General features: G+C 44.0%; 1 protein-coding gene across 12 annotated transcripts in view; it reads left to right on the top strand.

Moving 5' to 3' along the window:
- The window catches only part of LMO7 (LIM domain 7), a 208813-nt gene that overhangs the window by 9064 nt on the left and 173098 nt on the right, over positions 1 to 26651 (top strand). For all 12 annotated transcript variants that reach the window (XM_075336806.1, XM_075336796.1, XM_075336798.1 and 9 more), the window contains exon 2: positions 10679 to 10753. In XM_075336806.1, coding sequence (XP_075192921.1) covers positions 10685 to 10753 — 69 coding nt within the window. In that variant the 5' untranslated portion in view covers positions 10679 to 10684. The remainder of the gene's footprint in view (positions 1 to 10678; positions 10754 to 26651) is intronic.

The following is a 26651-nucleotide window of genomic DNA, read 5'->3' as shown; positions in this document are numbered from 1 at the left end:
CGGCCGCCCTGCTCCTATGATTTCTGTCGCATGTGCAATAACACATGCGACAGAAAACTGTTCCCCAGGCCCTGCCCGTTCACCCCCTATTCCCCCCGGTGTCATACATACCTGTCCGGTCGCAGCGCTGATCCCCCGCGGCCCCCTCCTCCTTCACAGCAGACGCCGGCCGGTCACATGAGCAGAGCAGCTGACAGCCAGCACTGTGTTCAGTGTGAGCTGTGCTGGCTGCTCGCACTCTGCAGCTGTGACCCGGGGAGAGTGGGTGCAGATTTTTGCACCCACTCTCCTCAAATGGAGGGTCTGCCCTCCTAGAAAATGGGGGATACGTTTCCTGAACGTGCCCCCATATTCTAGAAGGTCCAGAGGCGACGTGGGACATCCATATGGATTTCTGCGGACCCATTTTTTTTTATTAAATTGGAGAACAAGGGAATGATTTGGGGAGTGTTTTTTCTAATAAAACATTTTTTGTTGTCTTTTTTTGCTTTTGTTTACTGTCAATTAGTTATGTCGGGTGTCTGATAGACGCCGTGACATCACTAATTGCTGGGCTTGATGCCAGGTGACATTACACATCTGGTATCAACCCCATTTATTACCCCGTTAGCCAACGCACCAGGGCGCGGGATGAGTTGGGGCGAAGCGCCAGGATTGGCGCATCTAATGGATGCGCCACTTCTGGGGCGGCTGCGGCCTGCTATTTTTAGGCTGGGAAGAGTCCAATAACCATGGCTCTTCCCACCCTGAGAATACCAGACCCCAGCTGTCAGCTTCACCTTGGCTGGTGATCTAATTTGGGGGGACCCCATGTTATTTTTTTTTTTTATTCTTTATTTATAAATAAAAAAAAAAACATGGGGAGCCCTCCAAATTGATCACCAGCCAAGATGAAGCTGCCAGCTGTGGTTTGCAGGCTACAGCTGTCTGCTTTACCCTGACTGGCTATCAAAAATAGGGGGGACCCCACGCCATTTTTTTCATTTTTTTTTTTTTTTTTTTTTTTTTATTGGATAAATACTAAGCTAGGCACCCTTTAGTGCCACATGAAAGGTACTAAAGGTGCCAGCTTAGAATATGCTGGCGGGGGTAGGACGTTCTATATATTTGACATCCCTTCATCCATTGACGCTTTTTAGGCTGTGTGTCCACAATCAGGGTTTGCAGCGTTATGGGCGCTGAGTGTTTTCCCTGCGTCCATAACGCTGCGTTGTGCAGTAGAAGCACAGTGGAAGGATTTTTGGAGATCCCATGCCCACTGTGCTTCTTTTCTCCGCAGCATAAACTGACCGGTAGCGTGGCTTCCCGAGCCTCAGCATGTCAATTTATGCTGCGGAGACGAGTGTTCTCTGCAGGTAGTATAGAGCTCCACAGCAGCCTGAACCCAAATCGTGGGCATGGGCAGCTGCAGGAAGGCTGACACTGTGTACTAGACGCCGTGTCGCTGGATCATGGCCACATAGCCTTAGGCCCCTTTCACACGTCAGTGATTCTGGGACGTTTGTGCTTTTTTTTAAACGTACCAGAATCACTGACATACGCAGACCCATTATAATGAATGGGTCTGCTCACACATCAGTGATTTTTCACTGCACGTGTCTCCATGCGGCGTACCCGCGTGTGCGTGATTGCCGCACGGAGACATGTCCATTTTTTTCTGGCATCACTGATGTCCCACGGACCACGCAGTGGTGTGATCCGTGAAACACGTGCCAGAAAAAAACGTGCTTTTAAAATAAAAAACATTTTAACTCACCCGGCTCCAGCGATGTCCTCTGCAGCCCGTCCTCCCTGTTCCTTCTGTGCCGGCTCATTATTGTCGCGCATATTCATGATGCACGACACAGCCAACCCGGAACCAGCTGCTGCGGGGGTCAGCGCCGGCCGGATGCTGCACCGCGGGAGCGATCAGCACCATGGAGAGCGGGAGCGGGCGCAGGTGAGTTAATCTCTAAGTGCAATCACGGGCCACGGAGAACGGAGCCCGGATTGCACTTAGACAACCCACGTGTGCCGTGATTCACGGCACACGGAGGGACATGTGCGTGTTTTACACGCCAGTGAAAAACGTCAGTGTTTTCACTGACGTGTGAAACGGGCCTAAAAGTGAGAATATTGTTGCTACAGCAACATTTTGGGTGAAGTAGCTGTGGATTCAAAATGCTTAATATACTCCTGAATAAAATCCTTGATGGGTGCAGATTCCAAAATGGGGTCACTTGTGGGGGTTTTCTGACGTATAGGTACCTAAGGGGCTTGGTGCGCGAAGTTTATTTCAACTTTTCCAAAATTCAAATGGTGCTCCTTCCATTCCAAGCCCTCCCATTTATCCAAACAGAATGTGGAGAAGGAAATGACATCACAGGTTTTTTTTTCCAAAGGTCTGTGTTCAACCAACTTTATTATCACTGACAAGTCTTAAAAAACACGCATGAAAAACGCATGAAAAACGCATGAAAAACGCATGAAAAACGCATGCGTTTTCGATGCGTTGTTTCTCAAAAAGCATTGTTTACAATTCTCCCCTCTGCCAGAGGGTGCGTTTTTTCCCGCGCGGAAAAAAAAGCAACGTGTGCACATACCCTTACCGAATGTACATCTTGCTGTGGATTACTAACTATACACATTATATATGGGACAGTTTTCTTACTTGTCTCAACTATTGTTATTTCGGTAGAGTTGTAACTACCGGATATATAGTGTCCTGAACTGGGTAATAACAGGAGCCTAACATTAGCTCCAATCTTTGGTTGGTTTTACAACCGTTTATGTTGTGTGGTAAAAATTTTTTAACTTGGATATTAAAAGTTATATTTTAATTGTGACCACAATTGTTTAGTACCTTTTGCTTTGCTGGTTATTGGGGTTGTCCAGTACTTTTATATTGGTGGCCTTTACTTATCATCACTACTAGATGAGTGGGGATGTGACACCTGTCACCCCGTTGATCAGCTGCTCCTCGTGCTAGCTGAATGGGAACAGCATAGCTCTCTGTTAACTGTATATGGGCCACGACTAAGTACTACATGTTTGCCTATAATTGAATAAATAGGCGTGGATTTGCACTACCCCACTCGTTGATTAAACATTTGACAGTGTTGTGTTGCTCTGCTTTGCAACTTTATCGTCTGCTGGTACCATGAACAGTTGATTTGCGGAGGTGCCATTAATCTTATATTGATGAGTAGCCTACAGATATGCCATCAGTATAAAAGTACTGTATGAACCCTTCAATAACTGCCAAAACACCTTTTTCTTACCTGAGAAATGTATTTATGTGACATATAATGCCATTAATTTACAGTTTGCTTTACCGACATTATCATCCTTGCCCCAATGAGACTCACAATCTAAGTTCTCCACCAATGTATATCTATGAAGTGTGGTAGTAGATTGGAGAACCCGGAGGAAACCCACCCAAACGCACGGAGAACATGCAAACTCCGTGCAGATGTTGTCCTTGGTGGAATGTGAACCATTGAGCCAAAAGAGAATAGCATAACCCCATCCTCACCCTCGGATCACTGTTGTATGGTCCCGATGGATGCCATGGCAATTTGAGGCTAAGTAATGCCCTCAGACTCTGCCAACTATGGAGGCCTGTAAGAAGTTAGCAACAAAAATATAATTTTTCATTCATTTTGCGTTAATTCCTGTGAAGCACATGAAGGGTTGACAGTAGTTTACTGTGGTATTTGTGTTTAATATACTAAACCAGCTGCCACCTTCTCATTGACTTCCCCACAATTGGTAATTATTTCTACCTCCAAAGCAGATGGCGTTGTGCATATTGATGATCTCTTGGGGTGCAAAGTGCCCATATACTGTTATTGCACAGAGGCCCTTTTCTGTTATTGTCCGCCAGTGCGCAGAGCTGAGTGTGAACCTGAAAGTCTGAAGAGGGGTGACGTCATTGAGAAGAGGAGCAGAATGGCGCTGAATACCGGAGAAAACAGCAGTAGCGGAGTTCATTAATACTTGCACCATAATATATACACAGATTTAGTAAAAAAACAAACAAACCATGGTGTAAAAGTTTTAAGTTCTATTCATAAATTAGCTCAAAATCTAACAACTTAAGGCTCTGTGCGCACTGGGAAGTGGAATTTTCTTGAGAAAATTCCGCATGCCCTCAAAGATTACCGCACCCGCGGTAAAAAACCGCGGGAAACCGCACCCGAAAACCGCATGCGGTTTGCCGCGGTTTGCTGCGGTTTTACCGCGGTATTATTCGCGGAATTGCCGCGGTTTTGCCGCGTGCGGGTTGGGATGTGCTTTATTGCATTCAATGCAATAAAGCACATTGAAGGAAAAAAAAAAAAAAAAATACATTTAATTCTGATAGTAGATAGAAGAATAGATAGAGGGATAGATAGATAGATAGACAGATAGAGGGATAGATAGAGGACAGATCGCTACATTTCCCACGGTCGGCAGTGAGTTCACATTACCGGCCGTGGGAAATGACCGGTAATTACCTCTACTGTCTGCTGCATTCAGCCTGTGTCTGTGACAGTCGCGGCTGGATGTCAGCAGTGCAGGACGCCGGAGCTGTGGATGTCGGAGCGGTGGATTACGCCGGAGCTTTGTTTGGGGGGGTTAATAAAATGGTGAACGAGGCTTGTTGGTTTTATTTAAAATAAAGGATTTTTCGGTGTCTGTTTTTTTCACTTTACTTAACGGGTTGATCATGTCAGCTGTCACATAGACGCTGCCATGATCAAGCCTGGGGTTAATGGCGGTGGTCCCCCATCACCATTAACCCCTTGTATTACCTTGCCACCACTGCTACACGGTGGCAAGAAGAGCCGAGGACACTCCGCTACTGCCGCATAATGCATGCGACAGTGCCGGGGCAGCTGCGGCTGATATTCTCGGCTGCCGGAGGGGGAGTGAGGCGGGGGACATTACCCCTGCCCCTCTCCCTCCCCAGCCTGAGAATACCGGGCCGCCGCTGTGTGCTTACCTCGGCTGGAAGGTAAATATGCAGCGGAGCCCACGTTCTTTGTTTTCTATATTTCCGTTTTATTTCTATGTGTGTTCTATGTGTCTGTGTCTATGTGTTCTATGTCTGTGATGTGTGTGTGTGTGTGTGTGTGTGTGTGATCTGTGTGTGTTTACTCTGTGCACGGCTTCCTCTTCCTGTAATGACATCACTTCCCTGCAAAACCGCAAGCAAGTGATGTACATTACCGGAGGTAAACCGCAAAATACCGCAGGGAATAACGCAGCAAAACGCAGTGAACCGCACAGAATTTGCTGCCTGCGTTATTCCCTGCGGGATTTCATGATTAACATTGAGTCAATGGAGTGAAATCCCGCAGCGATGTGCGGAAAAGAAGTGACATGCACTTGTTTTTGCTGCGGGATTTCCGCAGCAAAACATGCAGCTGTCAAATTCCGCCCAGTGCGCACAGGATTTTTTTTCTCCATAGGATTTGCTGGTGATTCACTGCAGAGATTTTATGAACATTTTCTGCAGCGAAACATGCAGCAAATCCGCGGAAAATCCGCGGCAAAATCCGGTAAGTGCGCACAAAGCCTTAGTTTACCACTAACAAAAGTACAATGTGTCACTAAAAACCTTGCCAGAATCACTAGCCTATGTTAGCCTATTGCAGAGTTAGTAGCACAAAGGGGCACAGATCTGAACATGTTACTATGCTACCCCAACATTGGTGCGATGTACGATAAGTGACGGAAATATAAAGGACGCTCTGCTAGTGGAAGAAATATATGCACACTAATTATAGATATGACTAAGTTTTGAAATATCTATTGCATTCTATAAGCAAAACATACACTGTGTATTCTATTTTTTTTCTTCTCATGTTTGTATTTACTCTAGGCAAACCTTCAGAAATGTATGCAGGTGTCCTGCAGCTTCTGGCCCCTTCCCCCGCCATAGGAATGACATGCATGTTGATTGGGTGATAACTACACTTATCTATTAGCTATCTCTTTGTTAATAGTGGCTACACTATTCAGCTCCAAATAGACTAGGTTGCCTGGGTCCTGAGGATTGCTTTGTGTAATCACTTAGTAATTAGTGTAGTAACATTGTAAACTAATTTGTTTGTGTTTTTGCGTTTTTGCTCCCTTTTTGTTGTCATTATTGCCAATTTTACTGAATGAACTCTATACTATATATGCTGTAACTGGTAAGGTGATATCAAATCTCAAGGCTATGTGCGTGCGCTAAAGTTTTTTGCAGCATTTTTACGTGTTTTTGGGTGCAGTTTTGGTCCCAAAACTTCATGAATTTCCTTCCCCAGCAAAGTCTGAGATTTCATTTTTGGTGTCTGCACGTTGCAGTTTTTTTTTTTTTTTTGGCTGTGTCTTTGTGGTGACCACTACGATGCAGCATGTCAATTCTTTTGGTGTTTTTCACCCAGTGGAAAACTGCAATGAAAAACTCAAGTTCTTATTTTACATGCGTTTTGGAACGTTTTTCTGACTAGACTCCGGGTCGGCGGGGATTGATCGCTGGTTTTTGGCCACATACTGCTCCCCATATTAAGTCTATGGGGACGAGAATCGGGTGCAAAGGAGTAGGAGCTTCATACTCTCCAATCACCGGGCGTCTGTCACACTGCTGCCGCTGCAACTCTTTCATCTTTCAGAGTTGGCCGCTCATTAGGCTCATAACATAATCACTCCTTCCCTGCTCACCGGTGGCTGAGATTGCAGGTAGACATGCCTCCACACTGAGTGACAGCTGTCTCACTGCAACCAATCACAGCTGCCGGCGGGCAGGTCTATATCATGTAGTAAAATAAATAAATTTAAAAAAAACGGCGTGTGGTCCCCCCCAATTTTGATACCAGCCAAGGTAAAGCCACACGGCTGAGGGTTGGTATTTTCAGGATGAGGAGCCCAACATTATGGGGAGCCCCCTAGCCTAAAAATATCAGCTAGCAGCCGCCCGGAAATGCCGCATCCATTAGATGCGACAGTCCCGTGACTCTACCTGGCTCTTCCAAAATTGCCCTGGTGTGGTGGCAATCGAGGTAATAAGGAGGTAATGGCAGCAGCCCATAGCTGCCACTAAGGGCCATTCCACACATCCAGCTTTTTCACCGGATTGGCAGATCTGGCACACTCCAGTACAGTGTGATCCGGTACAATGACAGTGCTACAATCTCCGGTCACATGCTGTCATGTGACCCAAACGTTGCCGCACTGCCATTGTACTGTATCACACTGTACTGGAGAGTGCCGGATCCGCCAATCCGGCAAAAAGCTGGATGTGTGAAACGGCCCTAAGTCCTAGCTTAGTGATGGCAGGCGTCTGAGACACCCCCTCATCACTAAGCTGTAAGTGAAGGTAAATAAACACAATCACCCAAAAAATCCTTTGAAATAAAACACAAAAAAGCCCCCTCTTTCACCACTTTATTAACCCCTAAAACACCCTTCCAGGTCCAATGTAATCCACACAAGGTCCCACGACGCATCCAGCTCTACTACATCTGACAATCACAGCGCGTGGCCATAGAACATGACTGCTTGCTGTGAGGGTCAGGCTGCAAGTGAAGTGAGCCGCGCGGGGTCAGCGGTGACTTCAGCTGTCACCGCACATCACCTGACTGAAGTCACCACTGATTTCGCGCTCAATTCAGTCGCGGCCAGATTTACGGTAACAGGTGGAGAAATCCAGCTAGCACCGCACATCACCTGAGTGGAGTCCTCCGCCTGTTACCGCAAATCAGGCCATGTCTGAACTTAGCCGTGCGAGATCAGCGGTGACTTCAGTTAGGTGATGTGCGGTGTCACCGCACATCACCTGAGTGACCTCAGCGCTAATCCCGTGGCTCACTTCAGTGGAGGCCTGACAGGTAGAGGACTCCTGCATTTTTTTTTTTTTTTTGGCCAAAAATGCTGCTCTTTGTTGTCACCACAAAGATAAAAACGCTGCATCTTTGTGGTAAAAAAAGATGCAGCGTGCACACATAGCCTTAAGGGAACTTGTCATGTAAAAAAAAAAAAAAAAAAATCTGTAGAAAGGGTGTTTAATCTGCAGTTTAATAGCGTTTTAATGCCGTACGACTGCCACCCCGAGAGCCCTGCTGTCAGGAGGAAATTAACTTTTTTCTTCCTGGCAGTAGTTCGATTTCAGTCAGTGGTACAGCTTCATTCACCACTCAATACCTAGTTAGCGGCACCTGTCACCTTGACCCACACCAACTGACAGTCAGCTTTATTCTGATGCAATGCAGAGTCTGCTGTCAATCAGTGCCGGGGCAAGGTTACAGCTGCTGCTCGCTATGTACTGAGTGGCGACTCAAGCTGTGCCTCTGAATGAAAGCCAACAGCTGCCAGGAAGGATAAAGTTTGTTTCCTACTGGCAGCAGGGCTCTCAGTGCGGCGGCAACATGATATTAGAACGCCATTAACTGTAGAGTAACCTCATACCTGCAGGTTATTAGTGTTAGTTTTACATGACAGGTTCCCTTGAAAGGGAATCTGTTACCACATTTGTCTCCTATAAACTGCGGTCACCACCAGTAAGCCCTTATATATGGCATTATAGAATGCTGTATAGAAGTGCCCAGACCGATCTGTATTACAGGAAAAACAGCTTTTTATTATACTCACCTGCAGGGCGGTTGGGTCCGATGGGTGTCACTACCCTCTGGCACCTCCTATCTTCTTGCGCTCACCGTCCTCCTTCGTTGCTCTGTGTGTGACGCCCTTGTTCTTCTGCGCACGCTCACTTCTCTTTGCCCTGCTGCGGGCAGAGTAAAGTACTGTAATGTGCAGATGCACGGAAAGGTCAAAGAACGCTCATGTATGCACAAAACAATACTTTATTCTGCCCTCGGTAGGGCAGAGAGAAGTGTGCATGCGCAGGAGTGTAATGGAGGACTCTGTGGAAGACGTAGGGTGCATTATCCACAAAGAAGGAAGGAAGGAGGGTGATTGCAAGAATAGAGAAGGTGCCGGATCGAGAACAGTGATGCCCATCGTACCTGCCCGCCCCGCAAGCGAGTATAATATAAACTCTTTATGTTATACAGATCGCCTTGGGCACTTATATACAGCATTATAGAATACTGTATATATAAGGGCTTACTGATGGTGGCCACAGCCTATGGGGACAAATCTGGTGACGGGTTCCCTTTAAATTCCCTTTAGATTCATGCTGGTTGAACTAGGAGCAGCATACTGTATATCACTCACTGGCTGCTTTATTGCAATCGTGTATGTGTTATTCTGAAATACAGAAGTGGTTAAAGCATCATTCTAGCGGTTTTTTTTTGTTTTTTTTATTTCCTTTTCCAAGCACTGGCGTGTTGCTTTAAATGTAAGCCTTTTTTTGTTTTTCGGCACCATCATGTGCTTGTAACCTGTGACTGGCTTGGATGTCAGACGTTAAGTCACAAGTGCTCAATACAACTCTATGAGAGCCAGAACGAGGCACTCGTACAGTTGCATTGAGCTGTTACCTCCATCACGCTCCTGAAAACACTAAAGCTGCCAATGGGTCGCAAATCATAGATCTGTAGGAGCGATGCTTGAAAATGATGAAGACGGTGCAGGGGGCTTACATTTAAAGCACCACTACAGTGCAATAAAAGAAGACGCTGGAATGGTGCTTTAAGAGAATACATACTGGGAAAAGACAGCTGATAACTGTGTCACAGATGATTACTCTGAGGCAGGTCCCCAGAGGATTCACCCAGCCCCGCTCCCACAGATTGATGGGTCTCTCCCTATGTGTGTATATACCGGTGTATAGGAGTAGGTCAGGGAGACGCTGCTGCTACTACTACCTGCTTGGGATTAGTCAGCTGAAACACATTAGTCCACAGCCGGAATTTCAAAGTATGTATTCTCTGAAACGTCGCTACCTATTGCCATGTACATTAAGATTAAGATGTATCAATTTGGGGCAATAGAGGTATCTTTTACAAGGTACGTATGGAGCTATCAAGGGGCGCAACCCCAGCCAACCAGAGGGGCGCAGAAGCCTGTGCAGACTGCTCCATAGAAAGCCAACAGCTGGGCTGCGGAAGCCCAATCTCTATAACTGGTTGTTAATATAGGCACCATTGGAGTAAGATGTGCCTATTTAATTAATAGGTGCACACTTCTAAATGAATGGGCACGTCTTGCAGTAACCATGCGCCTCAGTCAGAAATGTTTTTCACTGGAAGGGCTTAGAGTACATTTCTAGCATAATTTATACCACTAAAGTGGTGTAAGTTTTGGTAAATTTGCAAAGCGGGCTATGCACAACCTATCTCGCCTAAGCTTCGTCCATATTGGTGGAGTAGACCAGGATTAGTGTAAAATGCCAAGTTGCCCTTTTTTTTTTTTTTTTTTTTTTTTTCACCCAATTTTAAGTTGCGCAGAAATGTTGCAACATTTCACTCCAGAAAACAGGTAAAAAAAAAAACAAAAAACAAACTTTGATGAATTACCGTAGGTCCGACTTGAATATAACCTGAGGTGTGAGGATTTCTTGGAATACATACAGTTTTGCCAGAAGTGATAATTGTGTAGGTTTTCAACGCCTGCATAGAAAAATAGGAATGTTTCCACTGACTGACAGTAAACGGAGATCTTAACAATTATGGGGATTTGAAACCTAAAAGTATCTAAGAAATTTGCAGACGGATTGCGCTTTAGTTCTAATGATCCTTTCTAAACTATACATTTCTTTATTTCTTAGACTGTCATGGAGTGGAATGAGCATTCACAAGTGTCCTGTGATTTAGCATTTTCGGAAGCACAAAGATGGATTGAGGTAAGATACAGTGTGACTTGCGTGCCTATAGACCTCTGCTTTGTGTCCGACTGAGACATGCTACACAATTGCATGATAAATGCTCAAACTTAGACATATTTCCAAGTGCAGGAATGAAGGCTCAGCCATGAAATGCAAACAATCTGCTGGATCCTATACTGAATAAGGAAAGAAAGCTGTAAAGTTTATATGTCTGGCGGGTTTACTCAGCTACTGAAGAATGTATAGACAATGAAACCTGGGATGGGGCGAGACGGGAAAATCTATTTACAATTAAATAGTCAGGCCGGTGTGCAAGTATTCAGGTTGTAGAGGGGAGTTTCGTGTACAGAATAAAGCTTGTTTTTCATGTTTTATTGTTCGTGGTGACATCTCAATAGATGGGCTTTTATTATGGGAGTCAATAGATAAAATGTCTTAATTGCTTTATTTTCTACATCATTGACCTGGTCCATTTGGTGGTCTGAGGGTTAAGGTCCAGTCACACTAAGCAACTTACCAGCGATCCCAACAACGATGGGGATCGCTGGTAAGTTGCTAGGAGGTTGCTGGTGAGATGTCACACTGCGACGCTCCAGCGATCCCACCAGCAACCTGACCTGGCAGGGATCGCTGGAGCGTCGCTACACGAGTTGCTGGTGAGCTCACCAGCAACCAGTGACCAGCCCCCAGCGCCGCGTGGAAGATGCTGCGCTTGGTAACTAAGGTAAATATCGGGTAACCAACCCGATATTTACCTTGGTTACCAGCGCACGCAGCTACACGTGCAGAGAGCAGGGAGCAGCGCACACTGAGCGCTGGCTCCCTGCTCTCCTAGTTACAGCACACATCGGGTTAATTACCCGATGTGTGCTGCAGCTAAATGTGCACAGAGCAGGGAGCAGCGCACACTGCTTAGCGCTGGCTCCCTGCTTTCCTAGCTACAGCACACATCGGGTTAATTACCCGATGTGTCCTGCAGCTACATGTGCACAGAGCAAGAGCTGGCACTGACAGTGAGAGCGGCGGAGGCTGGTAACAAAGGTAAATATCGGGTAACCAAGGACAGGGCTTCTTGGTTACCCGATGTTTACCGTGGTTACCAGCCTCCGCAGAAGCCGGCTCCTGCTGCCTGCACATTTAGTTGTTGCTGTCTCGCTGTCACACACAGCGATCTGTGCTTCACAGCAGGACAGCAACAACTAAAAAATGGCCCAGGACATTCAGCAACAACCAACGACCTCACAGCAGGGGCCAGGTTGTTGCTGGATGTCACACACAGCAACATCGCTAGCAACGTCACAAAAGTTGTTCGTTAGCAGCGATGTTGCTAGCAATGTTGCTTAGTGTGACGGGGCCTTTAGAAGTAAAGCTAAGATCTCACACATTCAGGATTAGGAGGCGCTGAATTCTTTGATTTTTCCAGGCAATTGAGTACTGTGAATATTTACCTAGGTTTCTCCAGCCTCTTCAGTCCCCGCGGACACTATTTAAACAGGACACGGCACGCTCCCATGCTTTTTTACTTCTGCTATGCTTATTCTGAAATGACAGAACCATCAAGTGATTTTCCGCCATCTTCCACTTTCACTATTTTTATTAAAAGCTCAGTTGTTGGAAAACTTAGGTCATTGCCTTCCTGATTAGTAAGTTTTTATTGCATGTCTCAGCCAGGGTCTTCTGGGAGAAATATACTCACTTGATGGTTCCCTTAATTTCTAAAATAAGTAATCAGTCTAGGCTATACTATAGATAACACTGATGTAAATTTTACAAAAATGATTGTTGATATTGGGGAAACTATTTTGTTTGATCAGTACTCCTGAAGAATAGTCTATTGTTAAGAATACTACTACTATAATAACTTTCAATATATAGAAATTCCATTAACGGGTGTAAAGAATAAGCCCGAAAATAGGTTTACGATCAGGAGGGCTAAGGTACTAAAGGGCATGTTGTCCAAAAAAGTATATATCAGCCATAAAATTAGGACTGAAAAGATAAGCAATAATAGCTGTCAGGGGATGGTGTATATCTGGCAGCAAGAGAACAGTCAGTTCTTGAAGTTGCTGTCTTGAAAGCAGGAGAAATATTTAAAGGGAACCAATCACCAGGATTTTCGTGCAAAACCTAAAGTCAGTGCTATACTGGCACTATCAGTCTGAGTCTATACATATCTGTAGTGGTCAGCTCGGATGTTTAGGTTTTGAAATCCAAAAAAGTAAAGTTTATAAAAGTAGCTGCTTGATGAGTGACAGCAGCAAAGGAGCAGATAATATATTCATAGATATCCCCTCCCCCTGTTAGAATTAGCATAAGTATTATACAAATGATTGACTGTCGCAGGACCTGTGGTGAGGTCATACCCATGTGACCAGAAGGGGCGGGGCCTCAGCCATCAAAGCTGGATACCAGGTCACATGGGTATGACCTCACACAGGTCCTGCAAGAGACAGTCAATTGTTTGTATAATACTAATGCTAATTCTAACAGGGGGAGGGGATAACTATGAATATACTATCTGCTCCTCAGCTGCTGTCACTCAACAAGCGGCTAATTTTATAAACTTTACTTTTTTTGGGTTTCAAAACCTAAACATCCGAGCTGACAACTAAAGGTATGCATAGACTCAGCCTGATAGTGCCTGCATACCACTGGCTTTAGGTTATATACACAAATCCTGGTGATTGGTTCCCTTTAAGGACAAGGCCTAATTTTGATAACTAGATGAATGAGATCATCGCCAAGATGACAAGTTGTGTGGGGCTCTCAGCTCCTAGCAAATGTGGTCTAGGGAAGGATGAACAGGTGACAAAATGGTGATAGGGTCATGGATGCCCATGGCTCATTTATGCCGATCAAAGCAAATGATGGCCTGCTTGACCTGATCTTACGCTACTAGAGAATAGCTAAAAAGTTACAGCTGGCTTTGATAGAATCATGTAGTACATTGCAGCATTGTTGGCTACAGACTGGTCAGAGAGCTGATACTGATATCCTTCCTCTGAAAGCGCCTACAATGGACATGTGGGTAACTGAGCTGGCCACGGAGCAGTGAAATCATGTTTTCCTTTATATCATGTAAATGGCTGGGGAAGAAATTTTATTCCTGGATCCTCAATGGGAAAAAGCAAATGAACAATGAGAGTGCTACTCTCTGGGTCATGGACTTTATTTCTACTGTGCATATAGTGTGTGTGTGTGTGTGTGTGTGTGTGTGTGTGTGTGTATGTATGTTATTATTATAGTGCTATTTATTCCATGGCGCTTTATAAGTGAAAAGGGTATTCATAAAAAACAAGTACAACAATCATGAACATTACAATAACAGACTGGTACAGGAGGAGAGGTACCTGCCCGCGAGGGCTCACAGTCCATAGTCTACAGGCAATGGGTGAGGGAACAATAGGCGAGGACAGAGCTGGTTGCGCAGTGGTGTACTGGTCTGAGGGTTATTGTAGGTTGTAGGCTTGTTGGAGGTGGGTCTTAAGGTTCCTTTTGAAGCTTTACACAGTAGGTGAGAGTCTGATATGCTGGGATAGAGCATTCCACAGTATGGGGGAGGCACGGGAGAAATCTTGTATGTGATTGTGGGAAGAGGAGTTGAGAGGAGTAGAGAAGGAGAGGATCTGAGGTTGCGTGCAGGTAGGTACCGGGAGACTAGGTCACACATGTATGGAGGAGACGGGTTGTGGATGGCTTTTTATGTCATGGTTAGTGTTTTGAACTGGAGTCGTTGGGTGATGGGAAGCCAGTGAAGGGATTGGCAGAGTGGCGTGGCTGGGGAATAGCGAGGGGACAGGTGGATTAATCGGGATGCAGAGTTTAGGATAGATTGGAGGGGTGCAAGAGTGTTGGAAGGGAGGCCACAGAGCAGGAGGTTGCAGTAGTCAAGGCGGCAGATGATGAGGGCATGCACTAATGTTTTTGCTGATTCTTGGTTAAGGAAAGCATGAATGCGGGAGATATTTTTGAGTTGTAATCGGCATGTGGTGAAAAGGGCTTGGATGTGTGGCTTGATGGATAGAGCAGAGTCGAGGGTTACTCCAAGGCAACCAGCTTGTGAGACTGGGGAGAGTGAGCAGCCATCAAGTTTGATGGATAGGCTTGTTGGATAGATTGAGTGAGGATGAGGAAAGATAATGAATTCTGTTTTTGTCCATGTTAAGCTTTAGGAATCATGCAGAGAAGAAAGATAAAATAGCAGACACATTGTGGGATTCTGGTTAGTAGGGAGGTGATGTCAGGTTCAGAGAGGGTAGATCTGTGCATCATCGGCATACAGGTGATACTGAAAGCCGTGGGACTCTCTGAGCTGTACCAAGCCAAAGGACAGCTTATGTTAAAGATAAAGCCCAGCCATTGTTAGCAGTGGAATTCTCTTATGTTAGTGGCCTCTTTTAGTAAATTAACGCTGTCTGCTACACTGTAAAACATGTCTAGGAAAAGTTTTAAGAACACGACAAAGCTTACAACATACTGATATGACCTTCACATCTCACTACTATCGATCATGGGTGAAATGTACTGGAATAATTTACATCCATGGAGGATCCATCTCACAAATTTCTAGTGTAAAATGATTTGATGCTAATATCTTTGTGCCAGATATCACAGGGTAACTAAAGGTTTTGTGGAGTCCATGCCTTGACAGGTCAAATCTGTTCTGGCAGCACAAAGATACCTACATCATACTTGGTTGGAATATCATCACTGGTTACTAAGGCACTATTTCCCTTTGATATTTACTAAAATTAATGTTTAAAAGCATTTATAAAGTGCGCTGTTACTATGCCAATTTTTGCCTTTGACTAGTTGAAGGGGCATTGTTCCCGTAGACTAGTCATTCCTATTTCCGTATCATCACACCCCTTTGGGCGTGATAACATGTTTTTTCAAAAGCTGGTGTCATTGCAGCTCCTGGAATTCGTGCGCATGTTTGCAGCTTATTTTGGTAGCGTCAGTGCGTTTTTGAAGCCAGGTGTACAAAATTCCCGGCTTCATGCGCCGTGATCGGAAGAACAACATCTGCATTGTGAATGCTGCTGGGTAGGAGGGCATGGGGGACCTGACGGGTTACCTTTAAGCTTGTCTTGCAGGATTCCAGGTTATCAGAGAATTCTGTACTAATCTGACGTCTCACATATAAAGAATTTTACTATTGTAGTTTGATATTTGACCTACAGAATTAGAATTTTTATTGCTCCCTAAGAACGTTAGTCATTTCTGCTGCTGCTAAAGGTTACGAAAATACAAGCCTGTAAACTACATCACTTCTTATTCACTTTTAATTTTTTGCAAGCTATTAAAGTTTAATTCTGTTATTTTGTATGTAATAAAAGTGTATGAAAAAGCTTATTAATGCAGTGTTAATTATTGAAATCGATGAAACATTACAAAAAGGCAAAAGTATGTTTTTGACACCGTTACAATAGAAGTTACTGCAGAAAACACTCCTTTTCTAAAAAGGGAACCTGTCACCTAAATTTACGCTATGAATCTAAAAGAATCCCCTTCTGCAGCTCCTGGGCTGCATTCTATAAAGGTTCATCTTCTTACTGACCCCCTTTCAGACCTAAATAAACTCTTTATAAAATCTTACCTTTTGGTATGCTAATGAGCTTTTCAGGCCACGGGGCGGGCTGTATTTCTTCCGTTATTCCCCCTCCTGCCGCTGTTCACTATCCCCCTGTGTTGATTTACATCGATGAGGCCGCCGCCCTCATGTTACGCAAGGCTGCTGAAGTCTCGCGCATGCCCAGTGGCACTATTGCGGGACTGAGCGCTGTTCAAATCGCGAGCGCCGTTGATGTAATTGCGCAGGCGCGAGATTATTGGTGGCACTGTGAATGTAATCACCAGCGTCCTCCAATTACCCGCCCATAATCTCGTGCACGTGGTAATGGGTAACGTGGATGATATGGCCAGCGCTAGCACATAACGGTGGAGGCAGAGGGGAAAAGTGCAGGCAGGAGATTATGGGCGGCTACTTGGATGGCGCTGGTGATGACATTCACAGCGCCACCCATAATCTCGCGCCTGCGCAATTACATCACCGGCGCTCGCGATTTGAACAGCGCCCAGTCCCGCGATAGTGCCACTGGGCATGCGCGAGAGTTCAGGAGCCTTGCGTAACATGAGGGCGGCGGCCTCATCGATGTAAATCAACACAGGGGGACGGCGAACAGCGGCAGGAGGGGGAATAATGGAAGAAATACAGCCCACCCCCATGGCCAGCAAAGCTCATTATAAAATCTTACTTTTTGGTATGCTAAAGTGTTTATTTAGGTCTGAAAGGGGGTCAGTAGGAAGATGAACCTTTCTAGAATGCTGCCCAGGAGCTGCAGAAGGGGATTCTTTTAGTTTCATAGCAAATTCAGGTGACAAGTTCCCTTTAAATGTCTACCTGACTTAAAGAGAACCTGTCGGCAAGATTTTGTAAAGTAAAGACCTAGCTGTAATTGCACTGTAACGTAGATTACTTTTTACTCACCATTTGAAGTTTTCTGCTAGTTATATTTGAGTGCAGAGGGGCCAGACTGTACAAAAGGTCTTCTCCACCTTGTCTGTGGTTCTCTGGCCTCTTCGCCTGCCTCCGATCTTTTCAGTTGACGGTACGATCGTAGTAGAACTAATGATTTATTGCAAGCTCCAACCCTCCCCCCAGTTTGTTTTTAAACCTCTCCCCGACATTGGACATACCGGCACATCCTATATTGCGATGCGATCCTGCAAATTGAATTACTGGTGTACCCTAGGTATTCTCATGCCACCCCTAACTGTTTAACCCCCTAAAGATTGCAGTCAACTGTGATGGCAGCATTTAGGGGGCTCGGAGAAGGTGTGTGCTTCCTCTCCCACCCGATCAGGATCCCCAAGACTTTATCGCGGAGCCTGATCGTTGCTATGGCAACTCGTGGTCAAATGACAACCTCAGGATTACCTGGCTATGGTGGCCTGTAAGAGCATGCCTCTAAGACGCTTCTCACTGACATGTACTGTATAATGTATTGCAATGCTGGTACCAATGATCAGACTAATAAAAGTTAATGTCCTATATAGGGGCTGAATAAAAAAGTTTAAAAAAAAAAATAATTAAAAAATATTTTAAAGTCAGAAAATGAAGAACTAATCTTTTTTTTTTTTTTTTAAAAACATCTTTTACCAATAAATAGAATTGATTGTGTAGTTAATGTATGATTTCTGTGTATATATATATATATATGTATGTATATGTGTGTGTGTATATATATATATATATATATATATATATATATATATATATATATATATATATATATATATATATATATATATATATATATATATATATATATATATATATATATATATATATAATACAGAAATCATACATTAACTACACAATCAATTCTAGAATACCCGATGCGTTAGAATTCTGGGTGTTGTCTGGGTTTGAGGGTGTGTGAGAGCGGTGTTGTTTGTGTGTTGCGTTGTGTGTGTTGCGCTGTTTGTCTGCAGTGTTGTCTGTGTGTGGTGCTGTGTGTGTTGCGCAGTTTATGTGGGTGTGGGGTGCGTGTGTGTGTTTTGGGGGGGAGGTATGTTTTGTGCAATGTGTGTGTGTTGCGCGGTATGTGCGTATATTTGTGTGTGCGGCGTTGTCTGTGTAGGGGGGTGTTTGTGGTTCCCAGTGTGTGTGGTGTGTTGTGTGGTGCGTGTGTGGCGGTGTGTGTTTTGGAGGGAGGTGTGCACCCCCCCCCCCATCGTGCTCCATCCCCCATGCTGCGCACCCCCCTTCGTGTTTCATCCCCCCATTCTGGGCACCCCCCATTGTGCTCCATCCCCCATGCAACCCCCATCGTGCTCCATCCCCCATGCTGTGAACCCCTCAGAGAGGATTATAATAGGAGGAGTATAATAGGAGGAGTATAATGGGAGGAGTTGTCCTGGGGGGGAGGTGTACAGGTGCCCAACGTGTGTGGGGGACGTGGCCGAGCGGGCATAGTGTGGGGGCGTGGCCGAGCGGGCATAGTGTGGGGGGGAACGTGGCCGAGCGGGCATAGTGGGGGGGACGTGGCCGAGCGGGCATAGTGTGGGGGGGGGACGTGGCCGAGCGGGCATAGTGTGGGGGGGGGACGTGGCGAGCGGGCATAGTGTGGGGGGGACGTGGCGAGCGGGCATAGTGTGGGGGGGACGTGGCGAGCGGGCATAGTGTGGGGGGGACGTGGCCGAGCGGGCATAGTGGGGGGGACGTGGCCGAGCGGGCATAGTGTGGGGGGCGTGGCCGAGCGGGCATAGTGTGGGGGGGGCGTGGCCGAGCGGGCATAGTGTGGGGGGGACGTGGCCGAGCGGGCATAGTGGGGGGGACGTGGCCGAGCGGGCACAGTGTGGGGGGGCGTGGCCGAGCGGGCACAGTGTGGGGGGCGTGGCCGAGCGGGCACACTGTGAAGGGGCGTGGCCGAGCGGGCACAGTGTGGGGGGCGTGGCCGAGCGGGCACAGTGTGGGGGGCGTGGCCAAGCGGGCAGTGTGGGGGGCGTGGCCGAGCGGGCACAGTGTGGGGGGCGTGGCCTGGCCAAACGGCCAATCCGACGGTTGTGACTGTAAGGACACAATGTCACTGTAACGACACAAGCAAGACAGACAGAATAAGGCAAATATATCTATATATATATATATATATATATGTTTGATATTACTATGCAAAATCCCCATTGTCATAGTGTATTCTTTTTCTGGGACTTCTCTCTGTTTGAGGGTCCCTATGGTTTTTAATTGTTTTTAGTGCAATTTCACTTAACTAAACTTGTACACCTTTTGCATGCACTGCAGTTGTTTCAAGTGTGTCCTTCTATACATAATTGATTGCTCTCAATCATTTTTTAACTGACTAACACTGTACCAAAACTTTTTTCTTTTAACCTCCTATACATACTCATAGCTCTGGTGCAGTTTAGCACCCTTTCATCCTCCTTTTTGCAGAAACATGAGGTTGCCACAATATATGGACACTACAATGCACTGGGCATTACAAGGGCTTATTTACAGATTTTATTTCTGCAACATTCACTGCATTTGGAACCCCCCCCCCCCTGGAGTCAGAGACAGTCGACACTACTGGCGAAGATGAACACCCAGAGGGGTGTAATTTCCAAATGGGGTCACGTGAAGGTGTTTCTGATTTTCTAGCACTTACGGGCTCTTTTAATGGAGTCCACAAACCTCCAAAAAAAAAAAAAAAAATCTGTGCTCAAAGTCAAATGGCGCTCCTTCCCATCTGAGCCCTACGGTGTGGCCAAACAGTTACTGTACAATCACAAGGTATTGCCATGTTGATGAGAAATTGTGTAACACATTATGGGGCTTTTTTTTTTTTTATTCTCGTAAAAATATGGAAGTCTGGGGCTAAAACAACATTTTCGTGGCAAAAATGTAATTTTTTTCTTCACTGCCCAATAATATAACATTTTGTGATACATCTGTGGAGTCAATATGCTCACTGCACCCCTAGAAGAATTTGAGGGGTGCAGTTTGCAAAATGGGGTCACTTGTGGGGGATTTCTGCTTTTCTGGCACCTCAGGAGCTCTGGCAAAATAACATTGCACCAGCAAACCATTCCAGCAAATTCTGAAGTCCACTGTGCCGCTTGTTTCCTTGTACCTCAAAAGTAGTTTTCGACCAAATGTGGGGTATCTGTGAACTCAAAAGAAATTGTGGTGTTTTTGTTCCCGCCCCCCTATTACCCTTTTTGAAAATTTGAACTTTGTAGTTAAAGCAACATTTTAGTGAAAAAATGCAGTAATTTCGTATTTTCACAGCTAGTGTTCTACGTCTAAGTAAGTGACCTGCTATTGTATTGCGAATATCTCCTCTTTGGTAGCATTAGTACAAAAAATAATATCCTACAAAAATAACTCCAGTAATCAGGGCTTCTTAACGTTATATTAAAGCCTAACCACCATTTTAATTTTTATTTCATAAATCAGTAGCATACTTGAAAATAAGCAACTTTTGTAATCTTATTTAAAAATTTGCTTCTTTCTCTGCCAGAATTGATCAGTCATTATCAAAATTCTCAATTCTGAGGTAAAATCTGTATTCAGTGAAGACTTTACCATTACTGAGAGGAGATGGCAGCTGCTACTGATGAGATTCTATGAAGACAGAAGGAGGGAGGCGTTAGTGGAGAGGGAGGAGCTAGAGGGAGCGTTCCACCTTCTTGTCTATATACACTGGAGATCAAAATTAGAGAACAGAGATCAAAATTAGAGGACACACAATTTCCTAAATATTAAGGTGATTGTCTAGTCCTATGTGATAATATCCTAACATGAGTAATAAACTAGCAGTATTTTAAGCTTATTTCGTGAATTGAATATTTTCAAAAGCACATAATAAAAATGTAAATGAGATAAATGAAAAACACTGATCAAAATTAGAGAACACTTTCAGATACCTGCAAGTTATTGGTGTTAATCTAGCATTTGGTGCTAATTTCCTTAATTATTTGACAAGCCCTATTTAACTGGCAGCCTAACTTTCCAGTTTGTTCTGACTTTGCAAAAATGGTGTGACATTTCAAAGTGACTGAAACTCTGCGGCAGCCGGTTTTCCAGATGAAGGCCAAAGGGGTGACCCTATCAGCCATAGTAAGAGAAGTTGGTCGTTCCAGGTCTGTGATTTCAAGAATATTGCATCTTTACAACATCACAAACTTTCAAGTCCCCCAAGAAGGCTGGACGCCCTCAAAAGACAAATGCAGGATAATGCAGAGACAGGACAATGCAGGACAGGATAATGCAGAGAATCTCCATGGGTAATTGTTTCAACACTGCAGCTGGAATTGCTCACCAGTTCAGCACTGAACAAGGTATGCACCTGTCTCGTCATACAGTGTCACATTTAAGAGCTATTGGACTGATAGCCCACTCTGCAGTGATGAAACCTCTCGTTAGAAGAATCAAAAGGCTAGACTCCTCTTTTTGTGAGGAGCATGAGGTGTTTACAGAGAAGTGCTCCACAGTTCATTTTAATGATGAAAGCAAGTTAAGCTTATTTGGATCTGATGGGAAACATTATGTTCGCCGACAAACTGAACCCAGACTGAAATACTGAACGCAACGTGTGTTAAGTCAGTGAAAGGATCTGGAGGAAGTGTCATGTTTGGGGAATGTTTTCTGAAGCAGGAGTTAATCTCTCATACAGTTACCTGGCAGAGTGAATACAAGTGTGTATCAGAACCTTCTTCAACAACACGTAGTTCCTTACTTGCGTTCATCATTCAATCAGCCAGCAATTGTCATGCAGGACAATGCCCCCTGTCACAAAGCAAAACTGGTAAAGCAGTTCCTTGAAACAGAAAACATTGAAACAATGAAATGGCCATCCCAGAGTCCCGATCTAAACCCAATAGAAAACCCCTAGGAAAATCCTTGGTGACAAAGTTATGGCCAAAAAACCCACAATAGTAAAAAGAACTGTGGAAGAAACTGGAAGAGTGGACCCAAATCACACCAGAGCAGTGTGAGAGCCTAGTGATGTCCTGTGGCCGCAGATCTGCTGAAGTCATTCATGACAAAGGCCTGTACACTTCCTACTGATTGGTGACTGTTGTTACCTTCAGAAAATTTACTTATAATCTTTCTCTGTGCTACAGTCATTGCTGTTCTGTAATTATGATCATCATGTTTCGGGCAAAATAAATGTTTTATGTTGATAAACTTTGCTTCTTTTGTGAAACACTGTTCTAGTGGCATGGTGCACCCCTTACAAAACCTTCAAATGTTCATCAATGTAGATTATATTATTTCTGGAAAAAAAAAGTGATACATTGTTCTCTAATTTTGATCTCCAGTGTACATAGGAGATGAGTCGTTACAGATGAGATTCTATGATGAGAGGAGGGGGTGGCGCTGTCGGGAGAGGGAGGAGCTATAGGTAGAGCCCCGCCCCTTCTAGCTCTTCTATCTACCGTATGGAGGATATGGAAGTTGTTACTGATGAGATTTTATCTCAGTAATGAAATAAAAATTATAACTGTTACACTTTAAGTGTTAGTAGTGCTCTTATTTATCATTTCCTTTTACTCAAGCGGCATGTCTGAAATCATGTCTTTTATAAAAGAAGCTAATCATTTACAGCTTTCAGACTTGAAAGCCTCCAGAATGGCATTCCACCATCTGAGACCTGCCCCCCACAGAGCTCCTCTAAGCACATTACGCATGCCATCCTTTTTATATTTATTACCTACGACTCTTCAAAAAAAAAAAAAAAAAAAAAGATTTGAAGTGGGAAGACTTGATGGTTTTTGTCCATTTCAGAAAGTTATGGTTTGAAAAATTAAACACTGAAGGTGTATTTTTTTTTTTCTCTGAATTCAATGGGAAGATTATTAAAAGAATATTTAAGAACTACTTAACAATGTTCACGTAATCTGTAGGTAGATTGCTGCAGACTTTACTGCCAGATCTGAACGGGTGATGTCTGTAGCGGACCACTGTACAATGGAAGTGGATCTAAAAAAGAAGGCGAAGCCTGAAGGGAAGACTGGTAGTTCTCGTTTCCATCCACCTTTTGTTTAGCTACTGCATCATAAATGGTTGTAAAATCTGCACGTGATGTCGGCCCACCTGTTCTAGCACCATTTTCTGTTAATAGATTGCCTCTGCATAGCTTTAACAGGCTTCTCCAGGGAAGACAAAAATATTTTCAAATGTAGCCCCTGACATCTTCTGTAAATGAGTACTGGACCTCATTGCGTTGGCGTTTTCCTACAGTCCTTGTTGTCAGTAGTCTATCGGTGTGCAAAATGGATAGCACACAAAGGCCAGGATTTTATAATATATATATATATATATAACTGGGACCAGTTCACTTTTTTTTCCTCACTTGTTATCTATGGGCCATGTATTTTTTTTTTTTGTTTACAGTAGCAACTATTAGTAATTTATAAGACTGTTGTTTCCTATGTTAAAGAATTGCAATGTATCCATACAAAATATATGCTATACTGTGGCTCTGTATGGCATATTATGTTTGCACACCCATAGACTTGAATGGGCGAAAGTGTCACTCAAATTGGATGACAATCAGTCAAGCAAGATAAGGCCATACTTGGCCGGGAATGGCGCTGTAGTGACAGAGCCTTAAGGCCCCGTCACACTAAGCAACATCGCTAGCAACATCGCTGCTAACGAACAACTTTTGTGAAGTTGCTAGCGATGTTGCTGTGTGTGACATCCAGCAACAACCTGGCCCCTGCTGTGAGGTCGTTGGTTGTTGCTGAATGTCCTGGATCTACAAATAGCTCTTCAGCCTCATTTGCAGAGCAATTAAAATGCAGATTTTTTTTTTTCAGAATAATAATAATAATTTAAGTAATGTAGGAATGCACTGACCAGGTAAAGATATTTATTGACTTGTCATTGATAGTTACATTCTCATATAAATATTTTCAGGTGTGAAATCTCGCAGACAGATTCCCCAAAGAAGCGTTCTTTTCACACAAACAGCATACATTAGTCTCTTCTGCTTTTTCATTACAATGATTAAATTGGAAATCGTTAGCCCTTTTAATATTTTTATTGGAGATTAAAAACATATGGACATACAAAACACCACTTGGTTGAAAAATTGTCTTTTTTGTTTTAAACAAATATTTACATTTTTATTATACACTCATACGAACATGGCCTTATTTGCTATTCCTTAGGCCTTGTTCACACACTGCGTTTTTACCCGTGTTTTTGCTGCATAAATTTCTTGAGAAAATGGTTGTAACCTTTCTGAAGACATTCCCCAGCAAAACCTATGGAAAAAAAATAGCTGTGCGCACACTGCGTTTTTTTCTTAAGATAATTCTTTCTGCAGAATTTCTTGAGAAAAAAAAATGAGCATGCCACTTCTTTTCTTGCAGGTACCTGCGTTTTTTGCCATAGATAATGGTAAAAAAAAACGCAGGGACCAACTTGCGGAAAAAACGCATCAAAAACACACAAAACCGTGGTAAAAACGCATGCGGTTTTTGATAAGTTGTTGGTGCGTTTTTTGACCGCAAAGGCGCAAATCTTTCAGACTCAAGAAATTTCCTGAGAAAAATCTTTTTTCTAGTGTGAACAGAGCCTTACAGTGGCAGAAGCTTTTAGCTTTTCAACTCAAGCTTGTGTGTATCCCGACTGGTCAAAAATACAGGGCTTTTCTGAGCACAGAACATTGCTATTATGTAGTACACAGAAATGGTTTGAACTGCATGTGTATTTCATGGTGTAAGGTCAAAATAGGCTCTTTTGAATGCGAACTTGCCTTCCGTATCATAGTCAATGAGTACATGATTGGGAGATCTGACTTCTTAGACCACCAAAAATCAGAACATACTGTATGTCTGCAGCTCCAGTTAAACTGCCAGAGCCTGAACCACATATATGGACACAATATTGTACATAGGAAAAACATAGGGGCAGCAAGACACCTTTGTTCTGCTGATTAGTGGTGGTCCTGTAAGCTGCACACCTAAAAATCCCTCATCGGGGTCCTAGCCAAAGTCAATCCATGTATACAGGTGCATCTCAATAAATTAGAATATCATCAAAAGTTAATTTATTTCCGTAATTCAATACAAAAAGAGAAGCGCATATTATATAGTCATTACAAAACAGAGGGATCTAGTTCACGTGTTTATTTCTGTTAATGTCGATGTTGCTCCACGTGGCGACACGTCTATTTTCTGCCGGCAGCACGTGTCACAGGGACTGTACACTGATGTGATCCATGTGACACATACCGGAGAAAACACCTGTCGTTTTAAAGGAATATAATTTTTATACTTGCCTTACTCCGGCGCTTCTGTCTCTAGCGCTGCTGTTGCTTCCAGGTCCTGCCCATTATGCTCATGCATATTCACTGCACTGACCATGGACCCGGAAGGAAGAGCAGCATCTGAGACAGGCAAGTATACAAGTTCATGCTGTTAGTATGCTATCCGGGTATCACACGAACAGCACACAGAGAACATACACACGGAGAAACATACTGACCCGCCCCACAGTCAGTTATACATGTGCGATAAATGCATGGACTTGTGAAAGAGGCCTAAAGTAGAACTACCTGCTAAAGAAAAATAAGGAACCCCCCCCCCCCCCACCATAAAATATATACAAAGGTGCAAATGGTGTAATGAATTCTGCCCTTAATCTGCCTGTACTAGCGTTGCATTGTATCATATAATATTTTTGTATAGATCGACTGTAAGATTGTTTTTTTTTTATCTGTATAAATGCTCTTGGTAAAGCATCAGTGCTCTTGATTTCTCGTATGTTCACAGGACCAACATGGCGCAATAATTAGTGTAATTCATTTCTAAATAAAAGATTGTACTTCTCTTTACCAAGCTGTGAAGAAATAACACTACACTACACTACACTCTACCTCCCTGGAGTGATAATTGTAGATGGTGTCGCTCTGTCCTTGCTACTTCATTGTCTTGTCTGCACAGTTATTATCAGGGGGGAAAATGTTTTTAAATATTATGATTTTAACCAGTCTCTGAAAATACCTTGACCACTTGACCAGCAGTGTGCAGGGAATTACGTGTGTCATTGTAACCTATCTGCATCCATCTCCAGATCTAGCCTTGAACCTTTTATCAGCCTTTTCTTTCTGGGTAGGCATTGTGCAAACTGTTAGTTTTAGATAGTTAATTCCAGCCCAAGCCAGCAGGGTGCAGTATACGTCACTAAATCCCATTGTCGAAGCGGTTCACATCACTTTGCTTTGTTTGTGAAGGAATGTTTTCAAGGGTTTTTAGAAGCCAGACGAAATTCCAGAGCAAACAAAGTGGCAAAATCCTAAGTGAATAGTGAACACTTTGTAAGCAAGTAACTTTCCTATAGTGTCCACCTAAAGGTGATGCCACACATAGCGACGCAGCAACGATCACGACCAGC

This window comes from Anomaloglossus baeobatrachus, chromosome 2, assembly GCF_048569485.1.
Source record: "Anomaloglossus baeobatrachus isolate aAnoBae1 chromosome 2, aAnoBae1.hap1, whole genome shotgun sequence".
NCBI lineage: Eukaryota > Metazoa > Chordata > Amphibia > Anura > Aromobatidae > Anomaloglossus > Anomaloglossus baeobatrachus.
The sequence above is the reverse complement of the archived record's forward strand: the minus strand, read 5'-3'. Positions and strand labels throughout refer to the sequence as shown.